The sequence below is a fragment of the Camarhynchus parvulus genome, chromosome 24 (assembly GCF_901933205.1).
Source record: "Camarhynchus parvulus chromosome 24, STF_HiC, whole genome shotgun sequence".
In the NCBI taxonomy this organism is placed as follows: Eukaryota; Metazoa; Chordata; class Aves; order Passeriformes; family Thraupidae; genus Camarhynchus; species Camarhynchus parvulus.
The window spans coordinates 844,487-860,914 of NC_044594.1; the positions used below are offsets into that span (position 1 = coordinate 844,487).

General features: G+C 50.6%; 1 protein-coding gene across 4 annotated transcripts in view; it reads right to left on the reverse strand.

Moving 5' to 3' along the window:
• The window catches only part of SIK3 (SIK family kinase 3), a 69,066-nt gene that overhangs the window by 32,474 nt on the left and 20,164 nt on the right, over positions 1–16,428 (reverse strand). For all 4 annotated transcript variants that reach the window (XM_030964868.1, XM_030964873.1, XM_030964870.1 and 1 more), the window contains exon 2: positions 1,160–1,276. In XM_030964868.1, coding sequence (XP_030820728.1) covers positions 1,160–1,201 — 42 coding nt within the window. In that variant the 5' untranslated portion in view covers positions 1,202–1,276. The remainder of the gene's footprint in view (positions 1–1,159; positions 1,277–16,428) is intronic.

The following is a 16,428-nucleotide window of genomic DNA, read 5'->3' on the forward strand; positions in this document are numbered from 1 at the left end:
CCCTAAAACCACCTTTATCCCCTGTAACACAGGGAACTGCTTTCATCAAATCCAAACTATAACCTTCCCGCGCTCCCCAGAACCAGGTGCAGGGATGACAGGAACTGGGGACAGTAAGGATGAAACAGCAAGTTTCAAACACTAAATCTGTAACTACACATTACACTTCACCTGCACCTTCCTCCTCCTGGTATGTTCCCCCTCCCATTAGCATGTGCTCCCAGGTCTTGTCCTGTTCCAGCAGCCTACGAGACTTCTCAGGGCTGCCACCCTGCTCTTCTCCCACCCTAAACAAAGCCAAGCCGCAAGTGTCACCTCTTCAGTACCACATCAAAAGCTTTAGATGGAATGAAACAGGTTTAAAGAGGTTTTTTGGCTCAAAAGGTTTAAGGAGTAAGTTTGCAAAGAAGCACTCCCTGGGTACCTTGAAAGTGCCACAGTCCCTGTAAGCATCTCACACATGGTTTGGTCAAAGGAGCTAAACATTAACCTCTGTCACTTCCACTCAGTTTTAACTCTTTGGAGTCCAAATAAATGTTCATATCTCTCAAACACAGATGGGAAACAGAGTCCTTTATTCCTCTGCTCCCATCACTCTGCTGCACCCTCCTCACAGAGGGGCACAACCAGCTACCTGTGTAAAGGGCAGACCACGTGGCTTCTGCCTCTGGGGATTTTGTTTGCAGACAAAAAAAAGTCAAACAAGCTGGAAAAAAAGTCTGCAAACAATATTCAAAAGCAGGTCTGCTGCCAGTATTGATCCCCTTCCAGGAAAGGGCTGAGCAGATCAGCAAGGCCTGGGGGCCGCAGGGAGCTGGGCAGGGAGAGGAGAGCCCAGTCCTGCTCCAGGGTGAGAATTACTCCCTCCCTTAAAGGGAGAAGGGGAACCTGCATCCGGTTTCAACTGGGAAACTGAGAAGCACACAATGGCCATAAACAAGTGGCAGGAGGCCAGCCCACAGCGGAAGCATGATGTCCCAGAAAGAGAAGGATTAGCTACACTTTCCCCCTGCCCCTCCAGTCAGAGCACTTTGAGACCTTGAAAACATCAGGGGCTTTCCCAGTTCCAAGTGGAAGGAATGGAGGGATAGCTCTGGAGGAAGTGCTGCTGCACACTGTGGAGTCAAGGGATGGGAACTCCGTGGCAGAATGCTCCTACCTGGTACAACCTGATGATATGTGGGTGGCAAAGCATCTTCATGATCTGAACTTCTCTAAATATCTTCTTCAGGTTCTCTTCATCCAGCTGAGTCTTATCAATGATCTTTATTGCAACCTGGAAGAGGGGAAGCAGAAGAGAAGTTACTGACCCAGCTGCATTATCCACACAGCAGCTCCCTGCACCAGGTCTGATAAACCCCAGCAGGGATGGGAATGGGGGGTAGTGTCAGGCTTCTAACAATTGAGGTGTTTATTTATCTGTTTTAAACCAGAAGTGCTCTGTAACGCTACACTAATGGAGTTTAAACAAGTCTAAGTGATTCCAGTCAGCTGCTCTCCAGTCTCCAAGATTTTCCCTCCACCTCCCTGGTGCTGGCAGCTCCCAGCTCCTTTGGGCATGGACTGTAGAACCACCAGACTCCAAACATGGAGACACCTCTGTGCTAAGAACCACCTGTCCTCAAGTCCACTGGGCACCCTGCTTCATCCACACACAGACAGCTGGCATGGGAATCTTTTCTGCAATGCCAGGATGAACAGGAGAGAAAAGGCAGAGTGAAACCTTGATGGAGAAAACAGCTGAGAGAAAAAGCTGCCCTGCCTGGCAGAGGAACATCTGCCCTGCTGCTTCTAAATGAAATTTCAGCCTTTAGTGTCTTCCTCCCCACCACGAAACACTCCTTTGAGCGAGCAGCTCCAGTCTGGGGATTTGTGGGATGAGTTCCCACCCCCAGCAGTTTTCTCACTCAGAGAGGGCCCTCCCTGGGAAAAGAACTGCTTCTACAAATCTCCTGGTTGCTTTGCTGGAGAGCCTAATTTACACAAGTCCTGCCCAGGAAGGCTGCAGGATCATGCAAAGGCCTGGGGAAGGGCATGCAAAGCAGCACTGCCACGAAAACCGCTGAGGATGCACAGCCAGAAAGATCTGACACAGAAATGCTTGGTTTGTCCCAGACCCCAGAGCTCAGTGGGGACAAGGACAAGTGCCCTGTGCACGGCAGCGTGCCAGGACCACGGGCACAAACCCACGGGGGCACACGACCCAAACACATGTCCCTGTCCTGGTGCCAGCCCCAAGGGCAGGGCCAAGGGATGCTCTCACAGGCACGCACACAGCCACACAAAAGCAGCTTCAGATCCTTTAAGGGAATCTTTCTTTAAGGGAACAATCTGAGGCACATGAAAATTAAGCCCCATATTTTATGATCAAATCCCTGCCAGAGCAATAACCGCCCTGCATGTGAGCAGAACCCAGCAGAATCCCGAAAAGGCACCCAAGCACAATAAGCTGTTTCTTTCATTTGAAACCTTTAATTCAGAGCGCAGGAACGCTTCCAGCCTTCCAAGTCACTGAGCATGCTTCCTCCAGCAGGAGCGGGAGCTGAACGGCAGCCAGGTCTGGCACTCGGCGCTAGGAGCTGCTGGCAGGAGGGGCTGGAGCCCAGGCACGAGGTGAAACGGCAGCAGGGGCTGCCAGGCACCGGGGCTGTGATTAACGGGGGCAGAGCCCCGGGAGCAGCCCAGCGCGGATCCACATCGCAGGGATCCAAGCACGGCGCTCAGGAGAGGGTTGGGGATGTACAGAGAACCAGAGGGGGATTGGGAAACACTCTCCACATGCTTTTCACCCAAGGTTTTCCTACAAGAACGGGCTTTTGTAAAGCTGGAGCATAAATACACATAAAAGCTAAGAGACGCTTCCTCCGAGAGCAAAGCCAAGATGTCTACCCAGAGACATGAGTCATTTTCAGGCCCAAAGACGTAAATGAAAATCCACAGATCTGGAGTATTCCTGAGCTCCTTACTCATTCCCAGCTCTATATTTGCTCTAAGGAACTCTCATTTCCCAGCTTAATTATATGGCTCGAGCTGACACTCTCGGCCAAGTTCAGGGTATGTAGAGCATCTGATTGCACCCAACTTGGTCAGTAGGGCCAGACACAACAGAACTGAATTCCTCTGGTTTTCCCTGATAACCCGGGGCAGGGAGCACCAGGCTGCCACCTCCCCGTCTCCCTGTGACGCTGCGGGATTTCCACGCGGTGAGTGAAACTCCACACCCACAAGACACACAATAGCTGGATGGGGAGCAAAGCCAGACCTGCAGCACTCAGGAGATGTTCTTCTTGAGAAGGATCTCAGCCAAGCAGCCCCAAACCCAAACCCACCCTCAGCAGTTACGCAGGAGAGACCTGAAGGGGTTTCTTCCAAATGTTTTCATTCCACACAAACGCCGCCAGCAACCGATGCAACATGAAAGGCAAAAGTCTCCTGAAAAATCCTGGGGAAAGCACCTCGTGCTCCGGTTTCAGGAAATGCAGAGCTTCCTCAGGACCCTGCGAGGGTGGAAGTAGGAAATCCCCTGTGTGCTGGGCAGCAGGGACACGCAGGGAATTCAGGGATTTCAGGGGGCTGATGTTCCACCTGGGGCTCTGCAGCAGGGGAGCTGCACTTGGTCTGTTCCAGAGCTCTGCTCTTTTGGAGAATCACTATTTTTCCAGAACAGATCAGGTTGGTTTCTCCATTCCTGCATCTCCTAGCTGGCTGATATTCCCCCTTCCCTCAAAAGATGATCTGGGATTTCAACAGAGAAGGGACTGGCTGAGGTCCTTGTGTTGCACCAGCCACGCTGACTCCATCTAAAGCTCAAGGGATGGCCACAATGAATTCAGTCCTTTATTTTATTATTTATTTATTTATTGGAGATCATAAATTGGAGAAAAACAGCCAAACAAAAGGATCTTTAGGATCTTTAAGGGAAAAATCTAAAGCACACGAAAACTAACCTTCATATTTTATGATAAAATCCTTGTCAGGGTGCCCTGCCCTGCCTCCAAATAAATATACACAATTATTTATGCAAAAAGAATCAGTTTCAGTTATAATAAACCCCAAAATCGAGTGCCTTCCCTCAGGCTTACAAACATCACATAAAATAGAGAGGACGACTAAACATCATTAAGTAAAGCAAAAATTCAGGCACAAGTAGAAGTGGAAGAAAACCATGATCCAAACTCTCAAACAATGAAATACTCTAAAAAAGGAGTCTGAGAAATTAACTATTCTTTTATCAGAAGTTAATGAAGCTTACAGGCAGGAGGATAAATGCCAAGCCTGGAGCATGCATGCTGCTACCAATTAACAAAATGTTCCCGCCACTTGTAAACAGTTCATTTATTCCTTCTTGCATCCAAGTAAAACTTGCACTAGTAATTTGGGAAGGAATTGTTACTTGGGAGAAATGACAAGTAGCTAAAAACAATTGGTGGAGAGCAGGCAAGGTGTTCAAAGGGACAGCAGGTTGCAGGTGGCTCGTTCACTGCTTTTCCAGATTTTTCTTCTCCTGGCGCTCAGCTGAACACTGCTCTGTAACTCCTGGGATCCCAAAGCTGTGCTGGGTGGATGTGCACGCCAGGCAAAGCCCTGTGGGGAGGAGTGGAAATTCCAACCACATGAAAGCAGAAGGGCTAGCTGGGAAATGGAGGGAGGGGTATGAAACTCTGGGGGCCAAAAGGGAGCACCCAGATATCCCTGTACCAGCACATCCCACTGCATCCATGGGAAGGCAGGAGGGATGGAAGGCATGTGTCAGGCAAGGCAAGGTGGCTTCAGTCAGCCCAGAATGCTCAGAAATGTGGGGAGGAGCCCAGGCTGCCCCTCTGCACTGAGCACTGACCACTTCCTTCAGCCCAGAACACAAAGCCTGGACAACTCTTGCTCTCAAACTCACAGGATTCTCCTAAAGTTCCCAAAGTGTAACATAAACATTATAAATTCCTACTTTGCTCTGAGATACCAGATTTTCAAATCTGGCAGCCAGCAGAGCTAAATATGCCAAGGTGAGGGGCTCTGAAACAAGGCACAAGGCCTGGAACAGGAGAGAGGAGGATATCAACTTGCAGGAGTTAAAATTTCTATGGACGTCTTGTTTCTCAGCTGAGTGTGGATAACAATCCAGACAGACTTCCTTGAATGCACAGTGCCCTGCCAACAGGAAGGGAAATGAACTGCTGGGTGCCCAGGCGGATGGGCAGGGAGAGGACAGCCACTGTGCCCTGCACTGCTCCAGCTGCTTGCAAAGGCTCTGGGGGAGAAAGAGGTGGAAGCACGGTCTGTTTTCAGTGGAAAGGAGCCATGGGACACTGCTTCCTTTTATTTCTGTGCTGTGAACAAAGGAACAAGCCAGAGACCCTGGCCTGGGCTAAAATCTGCTCCTTCATGCCATGCATCTACTTAGATCTAATTATAATCCAATGATAAATAAAATTTCTTGCATGAGTGATCATTCCATAAAGAAATCACCTTTTCCCTTTTAGTTCAGTTGCTTCTGCAGTGGCCTGAGTGAAAATCAGAAACTCCCACTTCTTCCAAAAGGAGCCCATGTGCTCAGTGTGATCAGTGATCACTGTAAAAGTGTAATTATGGCAGTGGCATTCCTGTAAATCAGCACGGGTCTCCTCCATGGAATGGGAGCCAACAGATGGCACCGCCAAAGCGACTGCATTGAGAAAATCAACATGTTTATTTGGGAGCAAGACATTTCCTAGAACTGTCCTGGGGAGTCCTCCTGCTCCAGATTCCTCCTGGAAAAGGCTCAGTAAACAGTCCCAGGGTGTCCTCTGCCATGGACGGAGGTGTCCCTGCAGCTCGGCTCCCGTGTCACCCCGAGGGCACGTGGCAGCCTGCAGCCACACTCAGAGCTGTCACCAGAGAAGGTCTCTGGAATAAACTAATAAACCTGGCGCAGGCTCATCCACCCGAATTCCTCCTGCATTTGCAGTGAGCAAAGGAGCCCCCTCCTCCCTGTCCACCGCAGCCCTCCTGGGCTGACAACGTGAGCTGTCAGAGGGGCTGGCAGGGAACAGCTCTTCCAGCTGCTCCTGCCTGCCACAAACACTTGGGAAGCTCGGGAACACGGCCTGTTTGGATTAAGCAGCTGCTGGAGGGGTAAAAATCACTCCTGTAAGCAGATACCAGAGCTGCACAGGAGAACTCCAGCAGCAGAGACCAGAATTACAGTGAAGAAGGGGGAAAACAGAGGGCTAAGGAAGCACACTGGAGATATGTGTATGAGGCACACACATGCACTCACGTGGCATATGGACACACGGGTGTGATAAAAACACAAAACCACAACGTCAGCTCCAGGCTCCTGCAGGTCGTGTCCTCCTCGGGAGCTCTGCTGGGTGGATGTCACTCCACACAAAGCCGCGCTCCCGCACGGACACTCCAATGGCACAGGCACATGTTTCTGAGGCAAGCTGTCAGCACAAGCCTGCTGGTGTGTTTGGGGTCACCAAAAGCGAGCTCTCTCCATGCAAACAGGCAATTTGTACAGTTTTTAGCCATAAGAAAGCGCTCGACAAAAGGGAAGCACTGACACTGCTGATTCCCAGACTTCTCTTGGCAAGCTCATGGGTAACACGGGGGCATCTCCTCCTCGGAATTAACCAACACAGAACCTACCTAAGTCAAAGTGATACAGCAAATAAAATTAGGCCAGTCTGCAGCAACATCAGTGGCTTTTGGAGGTGGCACAAATGCAAATATTGGCAGCAACTGAAAGCAGGAAACTGTGGACGAAGATGTGCTCAGAGAAGCTGCATTTGCTCAGGAAGGAAGTTCTCACCTTGTCCACATCCCTCTGCACAATCAATGCAGGGACTTGTGTCTTGCACAAGGTGAAGAAAATACTGATGGTGTTACGAGAAAAGTCAATACATCCAAATCCTCTTGGCTGGCTGCAGTGTTAATACCCGGCTTGTGTGAGCACTGTGCTCTGCCGTGACCTTTCCTCGTCCCAGAGGGAGCACAGCTGGGATTTCAGTGGCCAAAGCACAAACCCCACATTCACATCCATGGCTCAGAGAACCAGCTACACCCAGGTAAGGAAATCTCATCATTTCAGGGCAGCTTACAAATGTCACAGGACAGGAAGCTCATCTAGAGCACCCCCAAGATCCCAGCCTTTATCCGTGCTGCAGTCCTCCTTTCCCAGTCCTGGATTAACCCCATGCCAGCAGCTACAGCTTCTCTTTTCCAACAGAAGCCATCAAACAGGTCTGAGAGGTAAGTGCCCCCCACCTGACACTTGCTGCTGCACAGCCTCGGTGCCAGCTCAGTGGTGATTTAATCCCAAATGCAAACTCTTTCCCATTCTGAAGCTGCAAGGGCTGACAGGTAAATTCTGTCATGTTCAGCCACAGCACAGCTGTGTAAATAATGTCCTGCCAGCCACGAGAAAGCCTGGTCACATTGCTAGAGCTCCACTTGTCACACTCACCTGGATGCCAGGTCCCAAACCCTCCCGGAGAGCTTCTCCTCATTATTTCATCACCTGGGGCAACAGCGGGAAACAACTGAGACTCGGAGTTACCTGCCCTGGCTGACACACACTACATCAGAGCATGCTGAACAGCATCAAGGGCTTTGGGATTGCAGAGAAAGGCACGGGGAAGGGAGCTGCAGATGCCAATTAGATAAACAAACCATCCTGGTGCACGAAGAACCTCCCGCTGCAAACGGGAGGTGCCGCAAGGGCGAGCGCCGTGAATCATCACCTCGGGCTGCAAACACACACCTGGGAAGAGGCCGAGCACAGGGACAGGCCACAGCACTCCACACAGGGCTGGGAAGAGAATTTCCAGGCTGTATGGAATTAGCACATAGCCCCACAAAACCTGATGGCTGCTCAGCAAGTTCCCTGGGCTTCAGGCTCAGCAGGACTCAGAGGACCAAGCAGCAACCAAGGAGGTCAGCCATGCACAGCTTAAGAACAGCAATCTCTTAAGCTACACCACATCTCCTTCTAGCCCTTATCCTTCTTAATGACAAGATTTCCAAAGCTTTTTAAAGTTCTGGTCAGACACTGAATCTCCTGGCCCCTGCCAGCACTGCCTTTTTCTCCTGGGCTACAGCAAGAGACTCCATGGGACTGAGCCGAAGGCAGAGCAAGTCTCAGCAGAGCAGACTGCAGGCAGCCACACCTAACCACCTCAAACACAGCACGGGACAGCCACACCACTCCTGTCTGCTGGATTCCACAGCTTCACACCGTGCCCTGTCTGCATTCCCACTGACCTCCCTGTCTTTTCATTTCTCACTCTGTTACAGCAGAAAACCCCTCCAGCCCCAACAGCTTCGGCTGACATTTATGCCAGTAATTTGTTTTTAGTTCAGAAGCCTTGTAAAATTCCTGTAATGCCTCCCAGATGCAAGGCTGAGAACTTCACAGGAGTCAGAAACCGTGAATTAGAGGTGGTATGGAAAATTATTTATCCTGGTGAGGGAAGAAAGCAAACCACACAGACAAATGGCAGCCTACAGTGAGTGCTGCTACCTGAAACATGTCCACACGTCCATCCACAGAGAGCAGGCACCAAGAGCTGCATGCCTGGGAGGTCAGTTCATCAAACTCCTCCACACCTGGACCACAAAAGCAGAATATCTAAGAACAAGTATTAAAAATCAGCTTAAGCCAAAGGAAAAGAGGCTGAGGAAAAAGGCAGGTTGTAAAAGCTCCTGCCTGTGGCATCAGCAGGAATTCTAGTGGGATGCAGCAGGACACTGCTGAGCGGAAGGAATGAAGGCTGAGCCCTGAACACGGCTGTGGTGCAGCCCCACGATCTGCTGACAGTCTGCAGCACTACCTCCATGGCTTCCATGCAAATTAAAAGCACTCTTGGCACTTACTACACAAAGACTGCACTTGATAATTAAAACCGGTTTTTGAATGCACTTAAACTGGTGCAGAAGCTCATGGAGGTGCATTTAAATCGATGCAAACTGGTTAACTAACAAATGTGATGTGAAAAAGCAGAGCCCGGTCACGTAAGCTTGACTGTTTGGCCAAGGAGGCTCCAGCCTCTGTGACAGCAGATGGGAGCGCTGCAGTTCTGCTCAGGCCTGACTGCACTCCTGCTTGAGCTACAGCTCGGCCTCCCAGCCACCTGCAGGCAAGCAAAGCCAAGAGGTGAATCAAATTCTGGGAGGACACTTGCCCACCTTGGTCCCCTCCCAGTCCAGATCGCCCGTTCAAACCACTTGCTCTCCCCTCAATTCAGGCACTGCAGCCTAAACATCCCATGGAAACAAATCCAGTTCAGTTTACCAACACCTTGAATACCCATCTGTCAGTATTATCTCAAGAGATGTCAGCTGAACACTGCAACTGACCTCCATGCAGGATTCTGCCTCCAAACCTCTCCTGAGATTGCTACTGAAGCATTTAAAGAACCCCAGAATCACTGAGGTTGGAAAAGCCCTCTGAGATCATTGAATCCAACCTGTGCCCAACTCCCACCTTGTCCCCAGCCCAGAGCACTGAGTGCCCTTCCCTGGACACCTCCAGGGATTCCACCTCCTCCTGGGCAGCCCCTTCCAATACCTGCCAGGAATTTGTAGACAATGAGAGGGTCCCTCCTGAGCCTCCCTTCCTCCAGGCTGAGCCCCCCCAGCTCCCTCAGCTGCTCCTCATGCCTTACTCTCCAGCCTGGGAGAGAGTTGCTTAGCAGCAGAGTTTTGGAAACGTATTTGCATGCAGGAAGAAATCTGTGACAGCAGGAGATGCATCAGGAATGCTGCTGTGGAACAGAGCCCCAGTGGGGACCATCCCTGAGAGCAGAGGGACCACGAGACATGGAGTCACCTGCCAGGTTTCATGGGAAAGGCCTGGCTCAAACGCCAAGACAAGTCTTTAAAAAGCTGCCAGGATATTACAGCAAGCAGGTTTTGAAAGTGTTATACAAAGTTCCCTGGATTGTCATTTTGCTCTAATTCAGTCATGACCTAAAAATGCAAGTGACAGGGAAAAATAGTGCATTTCAGGTACAGAGTGTGCAGTCAGAGGCAGCTTTGAATTACTGGATTATAAAATAAAAGCTCAGAAATAAGGAAATTTAGAAGCTGGTGCGCATGAAGTGATGTGTTGAGAACACACTGTACGTTAGGGTTTGGATTTTTTTAAGCAATGCTTATCCTGCAAAGAACACCACTTGGACTGAGAAGTCTCCTGAGAGGAGAGGGAATACCTCACCTCACTCCTGCCTAACCCATATGGAGCACCCAGCACTGGTGCAGCACAAGTTAAGAGCAGCTATTTTGTAAAGACAGAAGATGGCTATTTTTTAATGACAAAACCAACACACGCAGCAGGAGCACCCTTGGCTGGGCTCCCCAGCCTGCCGTGCACCACAGAAATGCTCCTGCTGCAAACTGCATCCTGGGAAAACACCTGGCACTGCACCAGGACGTGCAGCACAATCACAGAGCTATCTGGGCTGGGAAAGACCTCCAGGACCACTGGGTCCAACCTGGGCCCAATCCCCATCTTGTCATCCAGCCCAGAGCACTGAGTGCCACATCCCGGCATTCCTTGGACATCTCCAGGGATGGGGTCTCCAAACCTCCATGGGCAGCCCCTGCCAATGTTGAACAACCCCTCCTGTGAAGAAATCCCTCCTGATGTCCAACCTGAGCCTCCCTGGCACAGCTTGGGGCTATCACGTCCCCTCATCCTGCTGCTGGTTGCTTGGAGAAGCTGCCAGAGCCACGGGGAGCCTTTGCATTGGCTTCCAGTGGATTTCCTGAGGTTCCCTAAGGGTTAAAGCCAAGGACTTCTGGAAGATATTAAGCACCAATGTCTTGGCTTCCCTTCTGCAAACAGCAACAAGCTCCAGAGGAATCTGTCATCCCGTATAACAATCCCTTTCACTCAGCCCAGCAGCCCGAGCGCGCTGCTGGCTCCGTGCTGGGCTCCTGCTCCGGATCCTGCTGCATTCCAGGGGAGGCTGGGCCCTGCACCATGCACGGGAGCTGCAGCGTGCATGTACCGTGTGTGCAGCTCCGTACAGCAGTGCAGCAGCTCCTGCTCACACCAGGGCTGCAGGAGCCTTAAATATCACACTGGGATCACCACACAAAACCTACAGCGACAGAGAGGATGGAAGGAATCGCTGCTCCTCTTCATGTGCCACCAGGTCCATTTGGGAATGTGGGATTCTGGGCTCCCAAACAGACTTGCACAGATATTTTCCTAAAACTGTAAGCGTTGGGTCTTTTCTACACCAAAGTCAAACTAGCTGGATGTTCAAAACAAGTCAAAAGCAACAGCCACACACTTAGAGAAAAGGAATTTTCCGCCAATATCGAAGATTTCAAATGCATCAAATGCCTTTTATTCAGTATTTATGATTTCCATGTGCATCATCCTGCTGCTGGCAGAGACTGCAAACACTGCTCCCTTGCCAGCACCTCTGAGATCACAATTAGGAGTGACACCATCACCTCCAGTTCTAGATTATTTTCAAGGTGCCAATTGCATTAACACTGCGGGTCCTGGAGCCCACTGAGCGGGAAGGGCCGAGATTCTGCCAGGGAAGAGAGGAATAAAGCACCATGCCAGATCTGGATGATACACTGAGGAATTTTTAGACGCTGCGTTTGCAGCGGGAGCCTTTGTGCAGTTTGCCACGATCAGATGGCAGTTTCTATGGGAACAAACAAGCAGTGGCCCTGTCACAAGATGTCTTGTAGAGACACTGATGAAGGCATTGAGTCTCAGGAAAGTTTCTTATGCTGTACTGCAGCCTGGCAAAGATACTCCAGCTCGGGTTATCAGTTGGGAGGCAGAACTATCAGGATACACCCGAAGTATTTTCAGTACAAAGTCAGTGCAGTTGTTACACTCAAAAAATCTTGAATCCAGCCTTTGTGTGCACACACAGCTTTGGAAGGCTGTAGTGTGCCTCTCAGACACTCCTCCATCAATAATGATGTTTGTTACGTGCCACAAAACCCAGTCACTGGAGTCTGTGCTTGACTCCAAAAGCAATAGAAATGATCAAACTAGTGAGACACTGTTTTTTAGCTTCAAACATCAGAATTTTCATCAGTCACAAGACTACAGCAGAAAGCAATTTTCTTCTCAAAACCACTGCTTCTATTTACCATCCCCACCCCTTAAGTTAATTAAAAATCCTTCAATTAGCTGATTTAGGGAGGGTTAATGTTATTGTCAGGAAGACTGGTTCCCCTGGGCCTGAAAACAACTGTGGCTGCCTCCAGCCCCCGATTACACGGAACATTTTCAGACTCAAAGGTTCCCGAGTATCACCACCCCTCACTCCAGAACTGTTATGAAATGGAGTGGAAATTTTTAGAAAGAGAAGCCAAAAGTGAAACTGTGAGGAATGCAGGCTTCAACACATTAACCCTCAACAACCAAGATAAACCACATCCAAGCGATGGAGAGTCCCTTCCTCACCCTCAGCTTGCCCAGGCTTTGCAGGAGAAGCAAACCAAACTGTGCCAGCTTTAGCACCACAGATTTACCCCCAGTTAGATGGGAGAGGCACTGGCTGCCCCCAGCCCTCTGCCTGCCCTCAGCAGAGTTTATAACAAAGGAAGGTGAAAGGTTGGCAGCTTGGGTCTGATTGTAAAGTCCAGATTAAAATAAACTGATGTTCTACAGTGGTATTGCCTGAGTGAAGGCAGAAATTCCCTCCCTTTTAGCAAGGGACAATCAGGGAATCTCATTCCAGCTTGCTGAGGACAAACACCCTTGCAGTCATTTCCACTAAGACCTCCCAGTGATGTCAGAACACAGGAGCTGCCTCTTGGAACTTCAGGAAGTTTCTGCTCCCCCCAAAACCACAAAGATTTGCTTGAAATTTGAATTTGTTTCATAACAAAGCAAGCTTGACAGAAGAATCTCCCACAGCAGTAACTGCACAGACCAACTTGTTAAAGAATCACCTTTCACTCGGGCATGGAGCTGAATTACAACACTAGAGAAGCCTACAAGCCACTTCCAACAAGACTATCTGATTTCTCTTATCAGCAGAAATGACTTAAACCCACAGATTACACGCTCAGGAGCTGAAACCCTACTTCAAAGCCAAAGCATGATCCAGCCCCGGGCTCTCGGGGCCGCGTGGCACAGCACGGTGTGAGCAAAAGGGCACCCAGACCCTGCCCTGTGCCAGGGCTGCCAAAGCCACCCCAGGAACCTGGCTCGCAGCAGGGCAGCCACCTGGGACACAGGCTGGGTGTCACTGCATGGCAGAGGATGGGCCTCGGGCTCGTGATTCACTTTCTGCACTGCAAGGAGTGAATTCAGGTCTGGGCTGGAGCGTCCCACTAATCACCGCAGCCAGGCTCCCAAATGTCACACACGGCCATTAGCCCCAGGTTGGTGACAGCACGGGGCAAAGGGCCAAAGATCAAACAGCAATGGGTGTCCCTCTGATCCCTGCTGCTCCAGCCATGCAAATCAAACTCGTTCCTGGTGCCAACAGGCAGCACCAAGGGCTCAGGTGCCCCCAGACTCGGGAGGGAATCCTGCCCTCGGCACCCACACAGCCCTCACGTGAGGCTGGCAACCATGGCTGTCACCAGCTCTCCAAGCAGGGGACAATGGAGTATTTTTGGAGCACAGACACTGCTATTTTGAAAGCACTTCAGCGCTGTAGTACCCAAATTCTAATTGTGGCTGCTGCTTTGCTTTGCCACCATAAATCCTGTTCCGAGGGAGTAAGACAGCAGCCAATACATGAGCGTAGGCATTGCACAACTGGGCTTCTACAAGCACTTGGTGTGAAGAATAATGTTCTTAAAAGATTTAATTTCTAGGGAATGTTTAAATACTGAAGAGTAAACACTGAGTCAGAGACACGCACTAAATACAGGTAAATGCAGCAGGGGCACGTGGAAGCAAAGCCGCAGCCTGGAATTCTCTCAATGCCTCTCCTTGTACATGGGAAATTCAGGGCCCACAGAGGACAAAGGCTCTTTCATATGTGCAGAAACTGCAAGAAAACAAAAACCAAACAAATACAGCCAACCTACAGATCCGTTTGGGGGTCTTAAACCCAGTCTGCAGCACACAGCTCAGCGTGTCTGAATTTTGGGTATTTGAGCCGTTCCACATGCACAAAGCCCGGGGCAGGCAGTGAGTACTCACAGCTCACAGGACCACTGAGTAACAGCAGCACAGAGATGGGCCCCTGGCCACTGCAAGTGGCTGTGCATCTCTGGGGTGCAGCACTGCTCCCCTCCACACACACACACCAAGCTCAAAATACATCGCTTTTCCCTCATCACAGCATTTCCTACTTCTTCCAAGCAGCAGGTCAGGACTTACTGCACCAGGACACTGACCACACGTTTCCATTTGCTTTCAGTAGAACAAAAATATTTACTTTCACAAGCACAAGCTGATGTGCTACTAAATCATTTCACTTAGCCTAGACCTAACCGTCCAGCGAGAGCCATGAACAGCACAAGAACTACGTATTAAGGCAACTCTCCAGTGCCAACAGCCACAAAACAGAGGTGTGCTTTCCGGGTCCACGCAGCCCATGGTACTTTCTGATCCCAGACTACCCTTCCCAAAGCGCAGCAGCAGGAACTGATGGCACCTGGCAGCATCCAGCAGGAGCCAGGAGCACCTCACAGATCATGTTAACCCCTCACATGGGCAAAGGCACAGCTGGGCTCACAAAACCCGTGACTTTAGAACAGCACGGGTCAGTCCCAGGCAGGGCTTTCCCTGCCCCGCCCCGTGTCCCAACAAAGCCCAAACCATGCTCAGCCATGGGAGCTTTGCCTCCTCAGAAGGGAAAAGGGACCATAGATAGTTCTCTGCAAACTTGGCAGGCCATGTGGGAACTGATACAGCCAGGGTGGGCAAGCTGGAGCCAGGAGAACAATTTTGGCTCCTAAACTAGAAGCCTGAAAAATTGGAAGTGGCGCTCCATTTGTTTAAATTACCTTCTGAAACCATGCTCCATATGTGGGAATGAACAGTCACTCTGGTAGCCCTAAACACAACCAGGAGTAAATTGTTCCAAGATGCACATCTGCACTTACCAAAGATCAGACAGAAGGGCTGCCAAGGCAGGGCTTCATTTCCCTTACAGGACTTTGTTTTAAGAACTCCTAACTGAAAATGGCAGCCCAGGAAGGTGCTGTGTATGGAGCAGACCACCATCACCCCTGCCTCAGCACATAAAGGTCTCAGTCTGCCCTGCTGCCTTGGAAGCATGGAATTGTGTAGGTTGGAAAAGCCCTCTAAGATCAGTCCAGTGACACTGCCAAGGCCACCACCCCCTGTGTCCCCAGGTGTAACATCTACATGGCTCTAAAACACCTCCAGAGATGGGGACTCCACACTGCCCTGGGCAGCTGTTCCAGGGCTGGACAATGCTTTCGGTGAAGAAATTTTCCTTAACATCTAAATCTCCCTTGGCACAACCTGGGGCTGTTTTCTCTCCTCCTGTCCCTGTTCCCTGGGAGCAAAGCCCGACCCCCTGGCTGTCCCCTCCTGTCAGGGAGTTGTGCAGAGCCACAGGGTCCCCCTGAGCCTGCTTCTCTCCAGGCTGAGCCTTGGCTGCTCCTGGGGCTCCAGCCCCTTCCCCAGCTCCACTGCCTTTCTCTGCACAGGCTTCAGCACCTCAGTGTCACTCAGAAAGCAAGTTTTCGTTTTCCTGCACATCCACACAAAACCACAATAAAATTCAAAGTACACGTGCAACTTGAAGTGACTCTTTCTTATCACAAGGATGACGAGACTCCCATCTCGAGGGAGGGAGGCTGCTCCATCCATCCCTGTGAGCACAAAGCCAGCGCAGGGCAGGTTTGTCACACACAGATTCTCACATGGCCCTGGAGCTCGAGTGCTCCAAAGCCCTCCTGCCTGGGCTGTACAGTCAGAGGGGATGCAGCCAGCAGCTCATACTGTACGGCTCTCGGGTGACGTGCCCAGTAAAACAAGCTGCCTGCCTGCCTTCTAAACCTGGACTATCACAAGACCACGACATAAATGTCAGGCCCAGCAGTGCCTGCTCGCACCCAGCCCTGCAGCCAAACCACTGAGTGTGCCCTAAAACCTGCAAGGATTGAGCACAGACCTTCTGCATAGAGTCTTCATTTGCAATTCTGCTTATGTGGGGACAGGCACACTGGTCAGGGCACAGAGAGCATCTGGAGTGCCTGGAATAGGAGAGGGGGCAGCTGATTGAACAAGTGATTGACCAGTCCTGGGCAAGGGATTTATTGCAGCTGTACAAGAAAGCATGGAAAAGTGCAGCAATCCAAACACACTGCCTTGCTTATTCACACTTGATATCAACATTTACCCAAATTCTTTCCTTGCTTCTGTGTCCAGGGAAGGGAATGGAGCCCCAGGAGAGGCTGAGGGAGCTGGAAAAGGGCTCAGCCTGGAGAAAAGGGGGATCAGGGGGCCCTTCTGGCTCTGCTCTCAGGGAA